Source organism: Danio rerio, chromosome 11 (assembly GCF_049306965.1).
Source record: "Danio rerio strain Tuebingen ecotype United States chromosome 11, GRCz12tu, whole genome shotgun sequence".
Classification (NCBI taxonomy): Eukaryota; Metazoa; Chordata; class Actinopteri; order Cypriniformes; family Danionidae; genus Danio; species Danio rerio.
In genome coordinates, this window is record NC_133186.1 from 46,267,154 (window position 1) to 46,287,500 (window position 20,347).

General features: G+C 29.9%; 2 protein-coding genes across 4 annotated transcripts in view; one reads left to right on the plus strand and one right to left on the minus strand.

Moving 5' to 3' along the window:
- The window catches only part of tmem63bb (transmembrane protein 63Bb), a 476,742-nt gene that overhangs the window by 371,507 nt on the left and 84,888 nt on the right, over window positions 1-20,347 (minus strand). The gene's annotated exons all lie outside the window — the stretch shown is intronic.
- The window catches only part of gli2b (GLI family zinc finger 2b), a 163,407-nt gene that overhangs the window by 27,497 nt on the left and 115,563 nt on the right, over window positions 1-20,347 (plus strand). Inside the window, exon 2 of one of the 2 annotated variants that reach the window (XM_073915865.1) lies at window positions 1,785-1,957. In XM_073915865.1, the coding sequence (XP_073771966.1) occupies window positions 1,843-1,957 (115 nt within the window). In that variant the 5' untranslated portion in view covers window positions 1,785-1,842. 2 annotated transcript variants of the gene reach the window in all.

The following is a 20,347-nucleotide window of genomic DNA, read 5'->3' on the forward strand; positions in this document are numbered from 1 at the left end:
TCATCATGTAATATTTTGTCTGTAGCATTCTTTTCTCCAGCATAATTGTAATATTATTTCATATTTAATATTTTTGATCCATCCAGAAAATGAACAAAGAAAGACTGATGGTGTTTTTCAGCTCACGATGAACGTAAAGTTGAACGCCGGGTCAGGCCAGCGCCGTGTAAAACGTGACCAGTCATGATGTCAGCGTGTGTGTGTCAGTGCCAGCGTGGGCATCAGTGTTGGCGAAGGAAAGCGGAAACAGACGCTGTTGGTCCAGCGAGTCTCCTGTAATCGGCTTATTTTGCCTTAAAAAGCGAGACGCTCCAGTGACTCAACAGATCTGCTCTATCAGCTCCAGATCACTTCATTCATTAGTGCTGCAGATCAGCCTTTACTCTTAGGAGCTGCGGGATGCTTTAAGCTGTTTTTTTCTAGAAACAAAACTTTATTATCCAAATTGGAGGAGTTTTTCTTGAAACAGAACCACTTTATTCTCAAAATTCAGAGTTTTACATCAGACATAACCACTTTATTCTCAAAATTCTAAGGGTTTTTCTTGAAATATAACAACTTTGTTACAAGTTTTTCTTAAAACAATGACTTTATTCTCGAAATTAAAAGAGTTTTTCTGGAAACTGTGACTTTATTCTTGAAATTCAAAGACTTTTTGGATACATAATGGCTTTATTCTTAAAATTAAGAGTTTTTTCATGAAACAATGACTTTAATCTTGAAGTTTTTTGGAAACGGTGACTTTTCCAAGATCTCAAAATTCGTAAAACCCAACAATTAACTTTATCAAATGAAATGAGTGTAGTTAACTCAAAATTTTTAGGGGTTTTCCCCCTTTTGTTATGGTAGGACAGTAGAGATTTCAGACAGGAAAGCATTGGGAGCAGAGAGAGGGAGAAGGGTTGCCAAAGGACTTCGAGCTGGGAATCGAACTCTGGTCGCCGCGAGCACATCTGTGGTATATGTCAGCGCGCAATACCACTAAGCTATAGGCATCGACAAATTGCCTAAAAGTTAATTCTACTCATTTAAAAAGAGTTTTGAACTCAGTTTTGAAGGAAATTAGTTAATTAATACATGATTACTTTATTGGATTAAGTTTACAGTACTCATTAGGATTAGTTTTTGAACTTAAATGGTTTGAGTTGGTTTTGGTTTTTAGTTTTCCTGGAAACTTAATGACTTTATTCTCAAAATGTAAAGATTTTTTTATGCATGATAACTTTATTCTCAAAATTTAAAGAGGTATTTCTGCAGATGCTCTGTTTAATTGTTTTCTCTCTAGTTAAGCGTTCAGTTTTTACACTTACAAATTCCGCCATGTAAATAGCAAATGCGCCATAACGCGACACAACTGACTCTTAAAGGGAATAAGAGACGAGACTCTGATTGGTTTATTGCAGGTTATGCTCAAAACACACCCAGAAGTCATTAAGAGAATAAGCACGTCCCTATTACACCATGTGCCAGGGCACAGAGCGTATTTTTACGTCCTTAAAATAGCAAAAGTGGATTTGGACACGACCTTAATACTTTAGCGCCATGAGCTTTAGACTTTGCGCTTAGATCATTAAAATAGAGCTAGAGTTTTTTTTTTTTTTTTTGACAATGACTTTATTCTCTAAATTATTTATTTATTTTTCAATTTTTTTTATTTATTGTCTACTTGTAAAAAAATTAATCACTTATTCTTGAAAATTTTGTTGCATTTTATTTCTTTATATTTGTCTTAACTTATTTAAAACTTCTGATTTATTTATTTATTTAAAAAAAAATTTGTTGAGTTATTTTCTGGATATTTCAGCTGACGTCTCTCTCTCTCTGTGTGTGTTTCAGGTCAGAATGGAGGCCGGTGTTCCCTCTCCCGCAGAGAAGAAGGACTGTAAATCCTCTCCTCTGGAAGGAAACGTCTTCAGCGAAATGCCCAAAAAACCTTCTCCTTCATCCCTGAGCAGAGGTACGAACCCGTCCGCTTCTTCCCAAAATATCTCCATTTCACTCACACTAGTGGTGTCTTTTACATACAGTGTTCATTTAATGTTGTTTGAAGACGTGTTTCCAACATCACTGATTCGTGCATGTGACTTGCACTGCATCACGCTTTTACAAATAATAATTCATCTGCTTTACCTAGAATGTGATTGATTTGGGATCCTTTTATATATTAATAAAAAAAATAATAAAATCATGTATTTATGTTACATATTTTTATTGCATTTTCTATTTTAATATATATTTTCAATATTAATGAATTGTTTAATTTATTTTATTATGTTTTTAAATATTTATTTTATTATTTATTATTTTGCATTTTAGTTTTTTATTAAAAATAAAATAATTTTCATACATTTTCTAACATTTTACCTATGAAATGTAAATATTTTCTTTTTTGTTTGAGATATATTTATTAAATACATTTTAATTTATTAAATATTTGATTTATATTTGTTTGTTTTAATAAAATTAATATTTTATTAGCTCTTTTTTTCTTGTTAACTTTGAATTTCTATTGGATTTTTATACTACATTACATGTTGTTATTATATTTTTATATATTTATATATTTTTATATGTGTATTTTACATTTTTAAAAGATTATATAATTTCAAAATATTTATTTAACTCAGTTTTATTCCATTTTTAAATACAGTTTTATTTAAAAAAATATTTTTGTATATATTTTATATAGTATATATATATTTCATTATTTTCAAGCTTGATATGTGCTAAGCAAATGTGATTTGGGGTTGCAGATTGCGAGGTTTAATGTGAAACACATGCTGTTTTGCTGCTGGTGTGAGTTATTTATCTCTCCTGCCGAGAGCTTGAACACTTCCAGCACTGAGGAAGAGAATAAACCCATGAAATATACATTTGAAAGATAAAGCGCCGCGATTGTGTGCCGTTATCCCTGATAAGATGGACCGAAAGAGCCGCAGGTTAAAGGTCAAGCTCCGGCAGGCCTGAAGACAGCAATTGTGATATTACTGTTGTCTGATGTTACTGATGTAGTGTAATTCATGATGATAAATCTGTAAGGTCACAATTTCTCAGATTTTCGCAAGAGTTTTAGACACATTTTGTATTTTTCCTACATTGAAAAGTATTTTTTAATTATATAGTTTTGTTAAATAAACATTTTCAATTTGTTGTTTACCTAAAAACTAGTAGAAAAAAGAAACTATTGAAATTGTTTTTTTGGTAACTGAAATACAGCTAAAGAAATCTTATTTAATTAATTAATTTATATATATATATATATATATATATATATATATATATATATATATATATATATATATATATATATATATATATATATATATATATATATATATTTTTTTTTTTTTTTTCATTTAAAAAAAAAATCTGATTCTGTATTTTTATTTTGCTTTGTTTTATTTCTGTGCATGTTTTGGTAAATAAAGTTTATACTAAGACTTAATATTGATATTTATAGACGCGTTTTTATGGATATTTAGTGTTTTATTACATGCTAAATAGTTTTAAAATATATTATACTAGTTATATATTTTATTATATTATATATTAGTTTAAAACATGTAAGTAAATATTATCAACGCCGTTAAACAAATCAACTATAGAAAATTACTTAACTTAAACTACTAAAATTATTATTGACATAATTGCTGAAATGAATCATGCTAAATAAATATTATTTATTTTTTATTAAAATACATATTGCTTTTTTATATTTTTGGTTATTGTTTTTTTCTAGCTTTCTAACGAATATTTACATCATTATAAGTATTATTATTTTTTCTTTTAAATATATATTTAGGTTTTTAAGCCATAAGTTCTGAAAATATAAAATGTTAATATGATATTGATAAAGGTTTTGATTTTATTCATACTCATTCATGCTTAATATTTCATAATATATTATGTTTTTAATTAACTTTTGAATACATTATTATTATTATTATTATTATTATTATTATTGCTATTATTTTATTATTGCTAGTATAATTGTTACTATTATTATTGATATAATTTTTATTGTTAATAATAATAATAATGATTATGATATTAATGGTATTATTATTATTATTATTATTATTATTAATAAAATTTGCAATAATAATAATAATAATAAAAAGAAGAAGAAGAAGAAGAATATCAAGAAATAATAATAACAATAATAATGATAGCATTATTTTTATTATTATTATTATTATTATTATTAATAATATTATGAATATTATTATTATTAAATTAACAATAATGATAATACTATTAATATTCTTTTTATCTTTATTGCTATTCATTATTATTATTATTATTATTGCTCTTTATTATTACTATTACTATTAATATGAATATGAATAATCATAACAATAATAATATTTTTGCTAATAATATTACTATTACTATTATTATTATTATTAGTAGTAGTAGTAGTATTTATTGCTATTATTATTATTATTATTATTATCATTATTGTTATTATTGCTATAATAATAGTACTAATAATAATAAAAAATATTATTATAATAACAAAACCCTGATGTCTTATGAGTTTGCTGGTCTTTATCAGAGGCATAAAAGCGTAATAATAATGAAGCAGAAGAGCTGGTTCAGTCCTCCAGAGTGGAAGTGTTATGAATTAGTGAAAGCGACAGCATCCCACATCCAGCTTTGAAATGGAAAACTCTCTGCTCTTTTACATTCATCGAGGAGTTTGGTGGCCTGCCATTGTCAAGAAAAGAGGAATGGAGGATCTGTGGAAGAAAGCAGAGCAGAATTAGGCCACACAGCGGAAACAAGACGGCTGAACGGCAGGGTTTATTCAGTCTGATTTTCACTCCTGCGTCTTTAATATTAGGAGTTTTCAGCTGCAGGGGGAGAAGATTCAGAAGAGTCGGCTTGGAGATTCAGATTCACTGCTCAAACTATATGAAGCTTTAAAGAGATATCAGTAATGCTGTTTGATTCAATATTTCTTTGGAATTGATTGCGCTTCCGATTTCAATTCTGAATCTTAGATCTGAAATCAGTTCAATTGAGTCAAAGAATTAATTCCTTACTGTTGCTGTCATTCTTTTATAAGGCTAAATAAAGAGTTATTACTAGTGCTGTTTGATTCAAACTTTTTTGTAATTGATTCTGATTCTATTTCTGATTCCTAGTTCTCATGAATCTTTTTTTTTAATCTTTAAGGAGTTATCAGTAGGGCTGTTTGATTCAGACTCTTTGGAATTGATTTTGATTCTGAATCTGTTTCTGATTCTTAGTTCTTGTGATTTTAAAAAAAATCTTTTTGGAGTTCCAGTTTTGATCCTTAGTTTTGGAGTTAATATAATTTATTCAAAGACTAGATTGTTCACTGTTGTTGTGACTCTTGCTGTTTGATTCAAACCTCTTTGGAATTGATTCTGATTCGTAATTCTGGAATCTAGTTCTTATTCTTTATTTTATGAAGCTTAATATAGTTATCACTAGTGCTGTTTGATTAAAATGTTTAAAGTTAATTTAGATTCTGATTCCTAGTTCTGGAATTCGGGTTTTTGTGATTAAATTTATGATGCTTTATTAATTAATAAGTAGTGCTTTTTGAATGAAACCTTTTTTTTGGAATTGATTCTGATTCTGAATCTGTTTCTGATTTATAGTTCTTGTGATTCCTTTTTTGAATTTTTAAGGAGATATCACTGTTTGATTCAAACTTTTTTAATTAGTTTTTGAGTCAATAGAATCTATTCAAAGATTCAATTGCTCACTGTTGTTGTGATTCTTTTTACGAGGCTATAATGAGTTATCGGCAATGCTGTTTGATTCAAACTTCTTTGAAATTGATTCTGATTCCTAGTTATGGAATCAATGGAATTGATCCAAAGAATCGATTCCTCACTGTTGATATGATTCTTTTATAAGGCTTAATAAAGTTATCTGTATGGCTGTTTGATTCAAACTTTTTTGGAATTCTAGTTCTAGAATCAATAGACTTGATTCAAAGATTCTGTTCATGAAGCTTTTTTGGAGTTATCAGTATTGATGTTTGATTCATTTTTCATTTGTAATTGATTCTGATTCAGATTCTAGTTTTGGAATCAATAGAATTTATTCAAAGAGTCAATTTCTCTGTTGTTGTGACTCCTTTTAGGAGGCTATATGGAATTATCAGTAGTGCTGTTTGATTCAACATTTTGTTGTATTTGATTTAGATTCTGATTCCTTGTTCTGGAATTCCAGTTTTTGTGATTTATTTCATGAAGCTTAATGAAGTAATAACTAGAGACTTTTTTCAAACCTTTTTTAAAATAATTCTGATTCCAAATCTGTTTCTGATTCCCAGTTCTGGAACCAATAGACTTTATTTGAAAACTCTGTTTATGAAGCTTTATGGAGTTTATTAATAGTGATGTTTGATTCATTTTTTAGTAATTGATTCCGAGTCTGATTCTTACTTTTGGTATCAAAAGAATTTATTCAAAGAATCGATTGCTCACTGTTCATGTGATTCATTTTATGAGGCTATAATTAGTTTGATTCAAACTTCTTTGGAATTGATTCTGATTCCTTATTCTGGACTTCTAGTTCTTATGATTTGTTTTATTACTTTAGGCTCAGTGGAGTTATCAGTAGGACTGTTTGATTCAAATTTTGTTGGAACTGATTCTGATTCTGATTCCTAGTTCTTGAGATCTGGTTCTTGTGATTTTTATTTTTTTTTCATGCAGTATTAACTAGTGCTTTTTGAATCACAGTATTTTTAAAAATTGATTTTGATTTTTAATCTGTTTTCTTTGATTTTTCAATCAGTTTGTCAGTAGAGATGTTTGATTCAATAAAAAATTTCAATTGATTTTGAATCTGATTCTCAGTTTTGAAATCAGTAGAATTTATTCAAAGAATCGATTTCTCACTGTTGATGAGGCTATAATGAGTTATCATAACGAGTTATAAAGAGCTATAATCAGTTATCATATAATGAGTGCTATTTGATTCAAAGTTTTTTGACATCGATTGTGATTCCTAGTTCTGGAATTCTTGTGATTCTTTTTATGAAGCTTTTTGGAGTTATCTGATTCAAGATTCTGGTTTAAGATCTGGAATTGAGAGACTTGATTCATCAATTCCTCACAGCTGATGCAATTATTTTCTAAGGCTTTATGGAGTTCAGTAGGGCTGTTTGAATCTTTTTTTTTTTTGATTGATTGATTGATTCTGATTCTTTTTTCTAGTTCTGGAATAGATATATTTGATTCAAAAAATCTATTCCTCACTGTTGTTGTGCTTTATAAATATAGTAGATATGGTATTTGAGAGACTTACTTTGTTTACCACACAAGTGGATTTAATTGGACTTGCGTTGTTATTTTCATTTCATTTTCTACTGCTCGTATGGGGCCTGGTCGTGAGGGCAGCAGTCTCAGGAGAGAATCCCAGACTTCCCTCTCCCCAGACACTTCCTTTAGCCCTTCCGGGGGGATCTTGAGGTGTTCCCTGGCCAGTTGAGAGACATAGTCCTTCCAGCGTGTCCTGGAACCTCCTTATGTAGGCAACCGAAACAGATACCCGAGCCACCTCAGCTGACATCTCTCAATGTGGAGGAGCAGCGGCTCTACTCAGAGCTCCTCCCGGGTTTCAGAGCTTCTCACCCTGTCTATAAGTGTGCGCCCTGCCACCCTGCGAAGAAAACTTATTTCGGCCGCTTGTACCTGAGATCTTGTACTTTCAGTCATGACCCAAGGCTCATGACCATGGGTGAGAGTAGGAATGTAGTTTGACCGGTACTGTTGGTGCCAGTGCACCAATCCGCCTGTCAATCTCATGCTCGGTCCTTCCCTTACTCATAAACAAAACCCCAAGATGCTTGAACTCCTCCACCTGGGTTAAGGACTTTCCTCCAGCCTGGAAAAAGCAAACCACCTTTTTCATTTTTATTTGCATTGTATAACGGAAATGTAAAAGTTTTTTAATATAATTTTTATTTCATGATTTTATTTACTCTCAAAATCATTCAGCAAAAATATGCAAATCTTTTAATGAAATTTTGCACTGCAACATTTCTTTACATATTCTGTCTGGACCTGGTAATTGCTAATAAATTATTATCTATTAACACTGAGGAGAGTAAATAATGAGCAATTATGAGTTGTTGTGTGAACTGCCCCTTTAAGCAGCTCAACCAAAGCCACAGTTCCTCATTCTGGATGTTCAGTGTTTCTGAATGGAGTTACAGTAAATAACCACAGTATTTTATCAGCGGAGCCTCAGCTGTTAGCCGGCTCTCCTCGACACACCAATTACTCCAGGCTTTAATGCGCTTTATAAGACTCTGATAAGTGAATATGCAGGTCCTTGAACCCGGAGCCTGTCTTTAATCCTGCGCTTTACGGTCAGCGTTTGCCCACCGCCGAGACACACTATTAAAACCAGCGCAGCTTTATACGCCCTGTCCTCCGTTATTTATCCCTCTCCGGCAGACAACATGCCTAATGCACACTTTTAATATGTTACTTACACATAAAAAAAAAAACAAGCTATTTGTGTGCGGAGGGGGAAATAAATGTGCCGGCGCTCGCCTCGGCCGCTTCTATCTGACTTTCACAATCTGGATTGCTAATAGAACCATTTATCACACAAGCTGGTCATTTGTTTTGTGTGCGGGGCCCGGGGCCGCTCTCTCTCTCTCTCGCTCTCTCTCTCATAGGGCTCTATGGAAATGTGGAGCTCACCTGATTTAAAAGGAAAAACAAAGGCTGGATTCAATTAAAATGCGAGCAGGTGTCCGAGTGTTTTTACTGGACGTAGAGCACATTTAGAGGAGGAGAAACCCCTGAACGCTTCGCTTTATATCAGCTAACAATACAGTATTTGTCGTTGAAACGTTCCCGGGGCCATCCATATTGCGTCGTAAAATACAAGACAGGAAGTTCTGGAATAATTAAAAGAAATACTTTCTCTGCCATGTTGACATCAAATATTATTCATTCCTTCATTTTCGTTTCGGCTCAGTCCATTTATTAATCAGGGGTCGACACAGCGGAATGAACCGCCAACTTATCAAGCATGTGTTTTACATAGCGGATTGCCTTCCAGCTGAAACCCAGTACTGGGAAACACCTAACACACTCATTCACACACAGGGAGAACATGCAAACTCCACACAGAAATGCCAACTGACCCAGCCTTGTTCGAACCAGCGATTTTTTTTTTTTTTTTTTTTTTTTTTTTGCGATTGTGCTACCCACTGTGCCACCGTGCTGCCTTTTATTAATAATTAATAATCCTATTAATAATAAACATTAAACATTTTCGCCATGCCAACTTGTTCCTGTAAACAGAAGCTTGTGACAGTTGCCCCGCCTCCGAGTTTTTCTGATTGGTTCACTGCTTTGGAACTGACATTGAGAGGCAAATTAGCAGTGTTTATTTTGTTCTCTGTTCCCTGCTGGTATCTTCATTTAAAATCTGAGCATCAATGAGAGATTGATGCACAGAAAGAAAGCCCCGCCCCCTACTCAATATTCAATTTAAGATGGAAGTACATCAACATGGTGAAATTAAAGCCTTATCAACTTCAAGTTAACGCAGACCTTAAAAAGCGCCGTGTTGTCATCATTTAAACAGTTGTCATTCCAACTTGAACATGTAAACAAAAGCTTGTGACACTTGCCTCGCCTCTGAGTTCTTCTGATTGGTCATCTGCAAATTTGCAATGTTTATTTTTAAGTCTGAGCATCTGCTTCTGTGTTTGGATTGGCTCATTCTGTTGGTGTCAACCTGAGGATTTCCATAGCAACTGTATATCTATAACTTTAGCCAAGCCCCTCTGACTGTTAGTTTGCTATGAGGGAATGATGCACAAAAAGAAAGAACCGCCCCCTACTCAATATTCAGTTTCAGTTGAAAGTACATCAACGTGCAGAAATAAAAGTCTCTGCAACTTCCGGTTCATGCAGACTTAAAAAGTGCCTCCTACCACATGTTGCTATCAAATAAAACAGTTGCCAAGCCAACTTGCTAATTTAAATAGAAGCTTGCCAAATTAGATTTTTATTGATTCCGATTCTATTTTCTTTTGATTTGTCCCCCAAGTTCTTCTGATTGGTCCACTGCTTTGGAACTGATATTGATGAGTGTCCAAATTCACAATGTTTATTTTGCAATATTTGTCGTTCTTTAGGTGAATAATTAATTTGTCCATAATCCACTAAATGTTTTTTGTTTTGTTTTTGTTTTTTTTGTTTTGTTTTGTTTTGTTTTGCTTTGCTTTGCTTTGCTTTTGTTTTGCTTTGCTTTGCTTTGCTTTGCTTTGCTTTTGTTTTGCTTTGCTTTGCTTTGCTTTGCTTTGCTTTTGTTTTGCTTTGCTTTGCTTTGCTTTGCTTTGCTTTGCTTTGCTTTGCTTTGCTTTGCTTTGCTTTGCTTTGCTTTGTTTTGCTTCGCTTTGTTTTGGTTTGCTTTGTTGTGCTTTGTCTTGTTTTTTTGTTTAGATTTTTTTATTTTTTTATTTATTTTTTATTTATTTTTTTGTTTTTTTGTTTGTTTGTTTTTTGCTTTGTTTTGTTGTTTTATTTTGTTTTGCTTTGTTTTTTTATTTTTTTTATTTTTTATTTTATTTTTTTTTTTGATTTTGTTATTTTTTTGGTAATATAAAAAAAGACAAAAAAATGTATACAATATAACATTTTGTAATGAATATATTTATTTGTGAAGCGCTTTTTACAATGCATATTGCTTCAGAGCAGTGACACATTTGAAGCATATAATAACTTTTGTTTATTATTAGGTAAGTAAAATATTTTACTTGATTAGAATGTAATGATAAATTTAATAATAATAATGTAAATATTAAACAATTACAAAAATTCTTCAGAAAAAAATGCAAATATATTTAAAAGCAATATTTTTTGTTTATTTGCTAATGTTGTAACTTTTGATTTTTAAATTTGCCACTTTTAACTTTCTTGATTTAAGACGAACAGAATATTTTTGTAACATTAATCATGTTTTTGTTTTACTTGTTCAGTGTAATAACAATAATAATGATTATATAACTGTTGCTTTTGAAAGTACTTAATTATTAATTATAAATTATTAAATAAAATTGATGCAAATATATTATAAAGTGATTTTTTGTGCATAAAGTAATGTACAACTTTTAAATTTGAAATTTTTTTACATTCAAAAAAAATTCTAAAGTAAAATTTTTAATGTTAGAAAAACAGTAAGAACATTTTTGCATGTATTATGTTTATTGTAAATGTAAACTAATGAGAGATTTTGTGGTGAACAAACATTATTAGTGTACAGTGATGATACTGGTGAATAATGTGTTTGCACACCGAAGCATGCTGACTTTAGTTAATGCATTCAAATGCACGCATGCATCTTGAAAAATGGCAATAAGGAGCAGCTTTTCTAGTGTTTTATCTTCATCTGAATTGCAGATTCCACTGGTATTATTCATTTATTCAATAGGGCAATTATTCTTTTTTTCTACTTTTTTACAGAAGTGAGAGTGCAAACTTTGGTCCAAAATATCCCACTATTCCAGGTGGGGGGTGTGGGGGGTTCAAATGACCCAGAAACCCACCAGAAAAAAGCCTCTAAAACCCATAAAAAATAAATGAATAAGAAAATTCATTTATCTTTGCTGGATTTCTGAGGCTTTTTTTCTGGTGGTTTTCTCAACAAGTTGTCTGTTGTAATGTTAAAAAAAGAAATTTTTCGAGTATTAATCACTATAGACTTCACTTTTGAAGCACGAAATGACCAATCAAAAAATGTCACTCACCAAAATCAGCCCATATCAAAGCTTATTTTAATACTAGCCTGCAACTGAGAAATTGTGAATAATAATTATTATTATTGCATTTTTTAAATTCAAATGTCCAAATTTATTTGCCTAATAAATAACAACAAGCTACAGATTTAAATAAGTTTTACAAACATTTATTTGGTATTTAGTATTTTAGTTGTTTGTTTTTGTATTAGTTTTTATATAATAGATGGATGATCTTATAAATGTGTACTGTACACAAGCATTTTTTAAATTCAAAATATTTCATGTTTCCTCCAGTTTCCCGCACAGTCCAAACACATGCGCTATCGGTAAATTGGATGGACTAAATTGTCTATGTGTATGAGTGTGTGTGTGAGTGAATGTAAAAGTGTATGGGTGTTTCCCAGTACTGGGTTGCAGCTGGAAGAGCATCTACTGTGTAAAACGTGTTGGAATAGTTGGCGGTTCATTCTGCTGTGGCGACCTTTGAAATAGAGACTTAGCCGAAGGAAATTAATGAATGAATGTTACATTTAAAACACTAATACAACATTATTGTTATGGTTCGTATCCCGGACGAGCCCCCAATTACACTAAACATGCTCTGTTATTTCTGTTATTTTGTTATTACTGGTTATAATAAATAATGAACCAAATGTTTGGTTATTTTTTTATTAAAATTATAGAAACAAATTTAACCCAATGTTTGCGTTTGTCCATAGTTTACCCAGTTTGGGTTTAAATAACCCAGCATTTCTTAAAATATATGTTACGGTTTCTATTTCAATACAAATCATAGCTTTAAGAAGATATAAATTAAGTATTTATTAATATAAAGTAGTTTTGTCAGCAAAACGATTCAAACTAAAGATTGTAAACCCAACAATATATGAAATAAGTAACTAAAAAAAAAGAAAATACGGGACTCCCCACTGCAAACTATAATATAAGAATAATTCGAAGTGTTTTGACTATTATTTATATTTTTTAATAATAATATTAATAATATTATCTATTATTTAGAATGTTTAACTATCATTGTAAATGTTTAACTGTTAATAAGAATGCCAACTATTAACTATTAATTATATAGAATGTTAATATTACTATTTCATTCTGTTGAAAATAAATAAATAAATAAATAAATAAATAAATAAATAAATAAATAAATAAATAAATAAACACAGTAAAGGTATGTTTGTGTGCCAAGCATGTATTTGTGTGTTGTATTTGTGTGTGCATGCACAGTGTGTGTTGCGTACACAGGCCTGTGGGTAATGTCTTGATTAACTGTAAGCGGCGACTCTGGACATACATCATGCTGCTGTGAGTGCAGTGTGTTTGCGATGTGTGTGTGTGTGTGCTGATGGATGGTCAGAGTAAGAGCCGCTGCTGTGTTTTCTGCTGAGTTGCTCAGTCCTGAGGGAAACCGGCACAAAGCTTAACATCTTTACAGACAACCCTGCAGGGTCAAACGCAAACAACCCAGACCTAAACACTCATTTGTGTGCATGCAAACTGAAGCCCACTGAGTTATGTGGAGACTGATTGAGCGAGTCTAAACCAAACGCCAATATGATCACACAAATTAATGAGGGACATTATTGGAGATGATTGCGTTTGATCATATTATCTTCTGTTTCTTGCTGAATATCATCATGTGTCCTGGAAGTTTATTTATTAAAAAGTTGTATTTTTAATATATATTGTTTTTAATACAAAGTTTGGATTGTGTTTCTTTATAATAGTGAAATTAGCAATATACTATATTATAGGAGTATAGAATGGGCGGCATGGTGGCTCAGTGGTTAGCACAGTCGCCTCTCAGCAAGAAGGTCGCTAATTCGAGTCTCGGCTGGCTCAGTTGGCATTTCTGTGTGAAGTTTGCATGTTCTCCCTGTGTTGGCGTGGGTTTCCTCTGGGTGACCGGTTTCCCCCACAGTCCAAACACATGCACTATAGGGGAATTGATGAACTAAATTGGCCATAGTGTGTGTGTGTGAGCGCGTGCGCGTATGTACGTGTGTGTGTGTGTGTGTGTGTGTATGGGTGTTTCCCAGTACTGAATTGCAGCCAGAAGGGCATTCCGCGGTGTAAAACATATGCTAGAATAGTTGGCGGTTCATTCTGCTGTGGTGCCCCCTGATAAGTAAGGGACTAAGTTGCAGGGGAATGAATGAATGAATGAATGAATGAATATGAGCAGCTGTGTTAAATTAATATGATTTGAATTATTTATTTATTTTTTCAGTTGTAATTTTTGGCAAAGTTTTAATTATTTTCTTTTGTTTTTCTAATTTTTAGTGATTTTATCTTTTTGTCTTGTGGAAATTTGAATAAAAATTTTTAACTTAAATGTTCTGTTTTTAATTAAATTTTTATTCAAAGTATTGATTAAAATAAATTTATTTATTTATTTATTTATTTATTTATTTATTTATTTATTTATTTATTTATTTATATGTTTGTTCGTTTATTTATTTTCTTTGCATGTTCTCCTTGCATTCGCGTGGGAGAAATCACACACACATATATATATATATATATATATATATATATATATATATATATATATATATATATATATATATATATATATATATATATATATACACTTGCCAAATTTTTTTTAATTTGAACATAAATAAATAAATAAATAAATAAATAAATAAATAAATACAAAATATAACAGCAAAACAATAAAAAAGTATAATGTTATTATTAAATAAATGCTGTAGGTTTAAGTTTATTAAAAATAAATTATTTAAAATAGTTTAGTATTAAATAGTTTACCTATATATAGTTACCAAACGATTGATTGATTTCAAATTAAAACTTAAATATAACTAAACAAATTAAAATTATAAAAATAATATTAATAAAACTGTACAGATGTAATTGATAAAAAAATAACATAATACATAATATATTAATATAATAATGTCAATCCACTATGTGAAATGAATAAATTGTAAATAAAATGAAAACACAAACTTTAAAAATAAAAAACTGTTTATTTATATATTTATTTATTTTAAAGGGAAAATAGAGTTTCTGAGCAGTGTAATACATCTTGCAGGAGTGTGATGTTTGTGATTAATATAAGCATATAAAAACACGTGTATTATCTGAAATCAGCTGTGTGTTATGTTGAAGAGCTGCATTATTCAGCGCTCGCGGGCCCGTCCTGTAAATAGTTTTTAAGAGCGTCCGGTTAGTGATAAGGAGGGTTTTCTTTATCAGCGGCGGCGACAGTGAATAATTGACGGCGTTGGGGCCTCACCGTAACTCCCGGGACCCCGGGGTCACTCGCTGGCAGAGAATAATGTGTGTGTGTGTGAGCAGATCCTCATACACTCACGCTTCGCTAAATGAAGCTCTCGCTGGACACTTTTGCTGGACTGCAGAGACTGTGTGTGTTTGTGTGTGTGTGTTTCTCTGTCCACTGCATTGAAATAAACTACTATGTTTACATGGACACATCCAATTGGTTAGTTTAAAACATGATTCGTAAATACACAAATCCAATTCGTAAACTTAAAACACGATTTGTAAATACACAAATCCAATTCGCAAACTTAAAACACGATTTGTAAATACACAAATCCAATTCGTAAGTTTTAAACACGATTCGTAAAAAGACAAATTCAGTTAGTAAGTTCAAAACACGATTCATTAATACACATCCAATTCGTAAGTTTAAAACATAACTTACAGTTTAAAAATACACATCCAATTCGTAAGTTTAAAACATAACTCGTAAATGCACAAGTCTAATTCATAAATTCAAAATACGATTCAAAAATACACAAATCAAATTCGTAAGTTCAAAAAATGATTCGTAAATACACTAATTCAATTTGTAAGTTCAAAACACGATTTGTAAATATACAAGTCCAAATATATATATATATATATATATATATATATATATATATATATATATATATATATATATATATATATATAAAAAAATCCAATTCATAAACTTAAAACACAATTGGTAAATACACCAATCCAATTTGTAAATTAAAAAAAATTATTTAAAATACACAAATCCAATTCATAAGTTTAAAACACAATTTGTAAATACAAAAAAACAATTCGTAAGTTTAAAACGCCATTCGTAAATACACCAATCCAATTTGTAAATGAAGAAAATTATTTAAAAAATACACAAATCCAATTCGTAAGTTTAAAACACGATTTGTAAATGCACAAGTCAAGTTCATAAGTTTAAAAAACAATTTACAAATACACAAATCCAATGTGTAAGTTTAAAATGCGATTCGTAAATTCCCCAATCCAATTTGTAAAAAAAAAAAAAATTATGAAAAAATACACAAATCTAATTCGTAAGTTTACAACGCGATTCGTAAATGCACAAATCCAATTTGTAAATGAAAAGAACTATTAAAAAATACACAAATCCAATTTGTAAGTTTTACATGCGATTCGTAAATACACCAATCCAATTTATAAATGAAAAAATATATATTAAAAAACACAAATCTTTTTCGTAATTTTAAAATGTGATCCGTAAATACACCAATCCAATTTATAAATGTAAAAAATTATTAAAAAATACACATCCAACTCGGAAATCCAAGACACAATCAATACATATCAGTATTAAAGGGAGGAGCTATCAGTCTTTAAAGGGAGGTGCTATCATTCCTTTAGGGCGGAGCTATTAGTCTTTTAGGGAGGAGCTATTATTCTTTCAGGGAGGAGCTAGCAGTTCTTTGGGATATAGCTATCAGTCTTTTAGGGAGGAGCTATCTGTTCTTTAGGGTGGGTGTATTAGTTATTTAGGACAGGGATATCAGTGCTTTACGGTGGGGCTATCAGTTTTTTAGGCAGAAGCTATCAGTTTTTTAGGGAGGAGCTATCATACCTTTTGGGCGGAGCTATCAGTCTTTTAGGCAGGAGCTATCATTGCTTTAGGGCGGAGCTATCATTCCACTAGGGAGAAGTTGTCAGGAAACTTTTCGGTGGGGCTATTGGTAATTTAAGGCAGTGCTTTCAGACTATTGGGTGGGGCTATTGGTCCTTAAAGGGAGGAGCTATCATTTCTTTTTATGTACTTCCAACTGAAACTGAATATTTAGTAGGAGGCGGGGCTTTGTTGCGCATCATTCCCTCTTAGCAAACTAATGGTAAGAGGGGATCAATCGATGTGTTATTCTATCTGTTGTTCAGGGTATCAATCGTCTGTTGTTCTGTGCATTGTAAAGTGATCTTATAAACTTATTTACCTTAGCAAGATTGTTGAAATCTCTTTCAACTTCCTCAAACTCTGATTACCAATAATGCTTTAGTTGTTTGGTTTCGTGATTGATTCTGTTTCAATTCAGGACTAATGTTTTCTTCATTTGTACCAAACTTGTGCACTTTTTCTGAATTTAACTCACAACAAAATCATGAACATCATGTTAGCACTACAGCATTAGCATGTTTTTAGAAATAATCTCGAGTTAAATGCATGTTTTTTCCCACTCGTCTCAAATTCAGCACCACATGCATGTAATGAGAGCTCCAACAAAGATGCCAATTATTTCCATTTCTGCCCACATGGAAGCAGTTTTGCAGCAGTAATGGCTCCGCAGGTTACATACATTTTGTAAACATTTAGCTTGATGACTCTGTGAGATCCGCGTCTCTTTAATCTGAGATTTCATTTGGGGGCCCAGAAAGAGCTAAAGATTAGATATACTTTCGGCCGCACATTTCTCAGTCTATTTATAGAGGGCCGATCTGATTGCCGGATAAAAAATCAACTTCACATACACAAGGGCTTCTCTTTTTCTTCTTTTTTTGCAGAGAAAGAAAGAGGTTGTTTCTGCTCTTCAGTCATTAAAACGACCCAGAAATCACAAGAAAGAAAAAGAGGAAAAAGTCAAGCCTCATGTCAAACATTGCTTTTAAACCACCAGGGTGTTTGCATCATATATTATTTCATAAACAAATAAAGATGTTTTTAATAATTAATTTAAATAAATAAATATTTTGCATTTACTTCTTATTTACAAAATTGTTTAGTTTTTATGTATTTATTTACATTTGCTTGTATACATAATACCTTTGTTTAAAATGTTTTAAATATATAATATTTTATATATATATATATATATATATATATATATATATATATATATATATATATATATATATACATACAGTTTTTATTTCTAATTCACTATGCATATTACCTTTATTTTTTATGAAATTTAGTTTTCTAAATACATATTCTAATTAATTTAAATAGATAAGTAAGGAATGAATGAATAAATTGATACATAAAATGAATGAATAAAATTAATTGATTAATTTTAAAAATCACATAAAAAATAAATTAATAAAATAAAGTAATTATTTACTTGAAAAATAAATGAAAATAATAAAAAATTAATAACAATAATAAAAACGTAAAAAAAATTAATTAATAAAATAATAAATATATATTTAAAAATCACATAAAAATAAAAAATATATAAATTAATTACATTACTAAATAAATAAAATTAATAAGTAAATAAATAAATAATTAATTACATGAATTTTTTAATGAAAAAAATAGATACAATTATATAAAAAAGTAAATGAATAAAATGAATGAATACAATCAATGGATAAAACAAATGTATTTATGTAATTGCATTAAAAAATTTATTAATTAAAATAATTAAAATAAATAAGTAAATAAATAAATAAACGAATGAATAGAATAAATGAATAAAAAATTAAATAAATTAATTATTACATAAAAATTTATAAAACAAAAAACAAAAAATAAATGTAAGAAAATTTAAAATAAAAACAAAAAAGTAAATAAAAAATAAATTAATCAATTAATCAATAAATTGCATTAACATTTTGTTAAATTAATTAATGAAAACTAAAAACTAAAATTACTTTAAATATTAAAAACAAAAAGTAAGTAATTAATAAATAATAAAATTAATTAATTAATTACATAAAAATAATAAAAAATAATAAAAATGAAGAGTACAATTATTATCAAATAAATAAATAATGAATAAATAAAATAAAAAAAATTTAAAAATTATTAAATAAATAAAATGAATAAATAAAATAAATAAATTTAAAAATAAATCACATGAAAAAATTGTTAGAAATAATTTAATAAAAAATAAATAATTAAAATTAATAATAAAAATAAATAAAGTATAAATTACATTAGCTGTACATACACAAGAGCTTAAATTTATGTAAATGTACTTATCTAAATAATACAATTATACACATACACACATTCTACTTAAAGAAATAATTAAATAATTAAATAAATAAAATCAGTTTTATATACACAAGGGCTTCGTTCTTTTTTTTTCTTTCTTTTATTTTTTGAGCTGAAAAGAAAGAGTTTGTTTCTGCAGTCATTAAAACAGCCCAGAAATCAGACCAAAGAAAAAGAGGAAAAAGTCAAGCCTCATATCAAACACTGCACTTAAACCACCAGGGTTTATGCATTATATATCAGGCCCTTTCTGAAGAGAGAGCCACATTTTCATCCACCGAAATAATTAAAAACCCTCAGAGACCCCGAGAGTTTGCACACACTTTATTTTCCTTGCTGAAGAACACATGTTGTTTAGCGATGGCGTGATGTTATTATGACCTCACAGGGTTTGGCCGTGTTATAATAGTGCTATAGAGCCAGGAATACAGAGATACGAGCAGAAAAGCAGCTGTGCTCAATGAAACGCTGCAATTAAGTGTATGTGATATTATTTGTTGCGTCGGAGCGTTGTGAGATTCAGGCTTCAAAGGCTTCACATGGTGAGACGTCTGGAGACATAAATCTCACCCAGACCAGAGCAGAGCGGGCCAAAAACAACACCCTGCGCATTTACAAGTGTTGGAGAGATGCATGAACGCTCCAGGACACGCTCTCTTTGTGTGTGTTTGTGTGTGTGTGTGTGTGTGTGTGTGTGTGTGTGTGTTTGTGTTTGTGTGTGTTTGTGTGTTTGTGCGACCTGTGGGATTTACGGAGCACAGATTTCATCCCTGAAGGCACAAACCTGCAGCAGATCTCCAATCCTGCATCTCCTGGGTCCAGCTCAAGCTGCTCGTGGGGATTTTGGCTGGGTGTTTAGCGTGCGTGCTTGTGTGTGTTGCATGAAATCATGCAACTTTTAACTTAAATGGGTGTTTTGATTTTTTTAAAGATTCATTTGGAATTTTTTGATTAAAATTAATTAAATTAAGTGAATAAAATAAATGTATGCATTTAATGGTAAATTACATAAAATGTTTTTATTAAATTAAAAATAAATAATTAAAATACATTTAAAAAATAATATATAAATAAATAAGACAATAAATAAATTGAATGAATTAATAAATTAATAGATTAGTTAATAAATTACATAAAAATTAATAAAGGTACATAATTAAAAATAATTTAAAAATAATATAAATAAATAATAATTAAATAAATGAATTAATTAAATAATAAATAATAAATTTAATAAAAATTAAATGAATAAACATAAATAATTAAAATAAATTTTAAAAAGAATATAAATAAATATATTTAATAAATGAATGAATGAATCAATAAATTACATC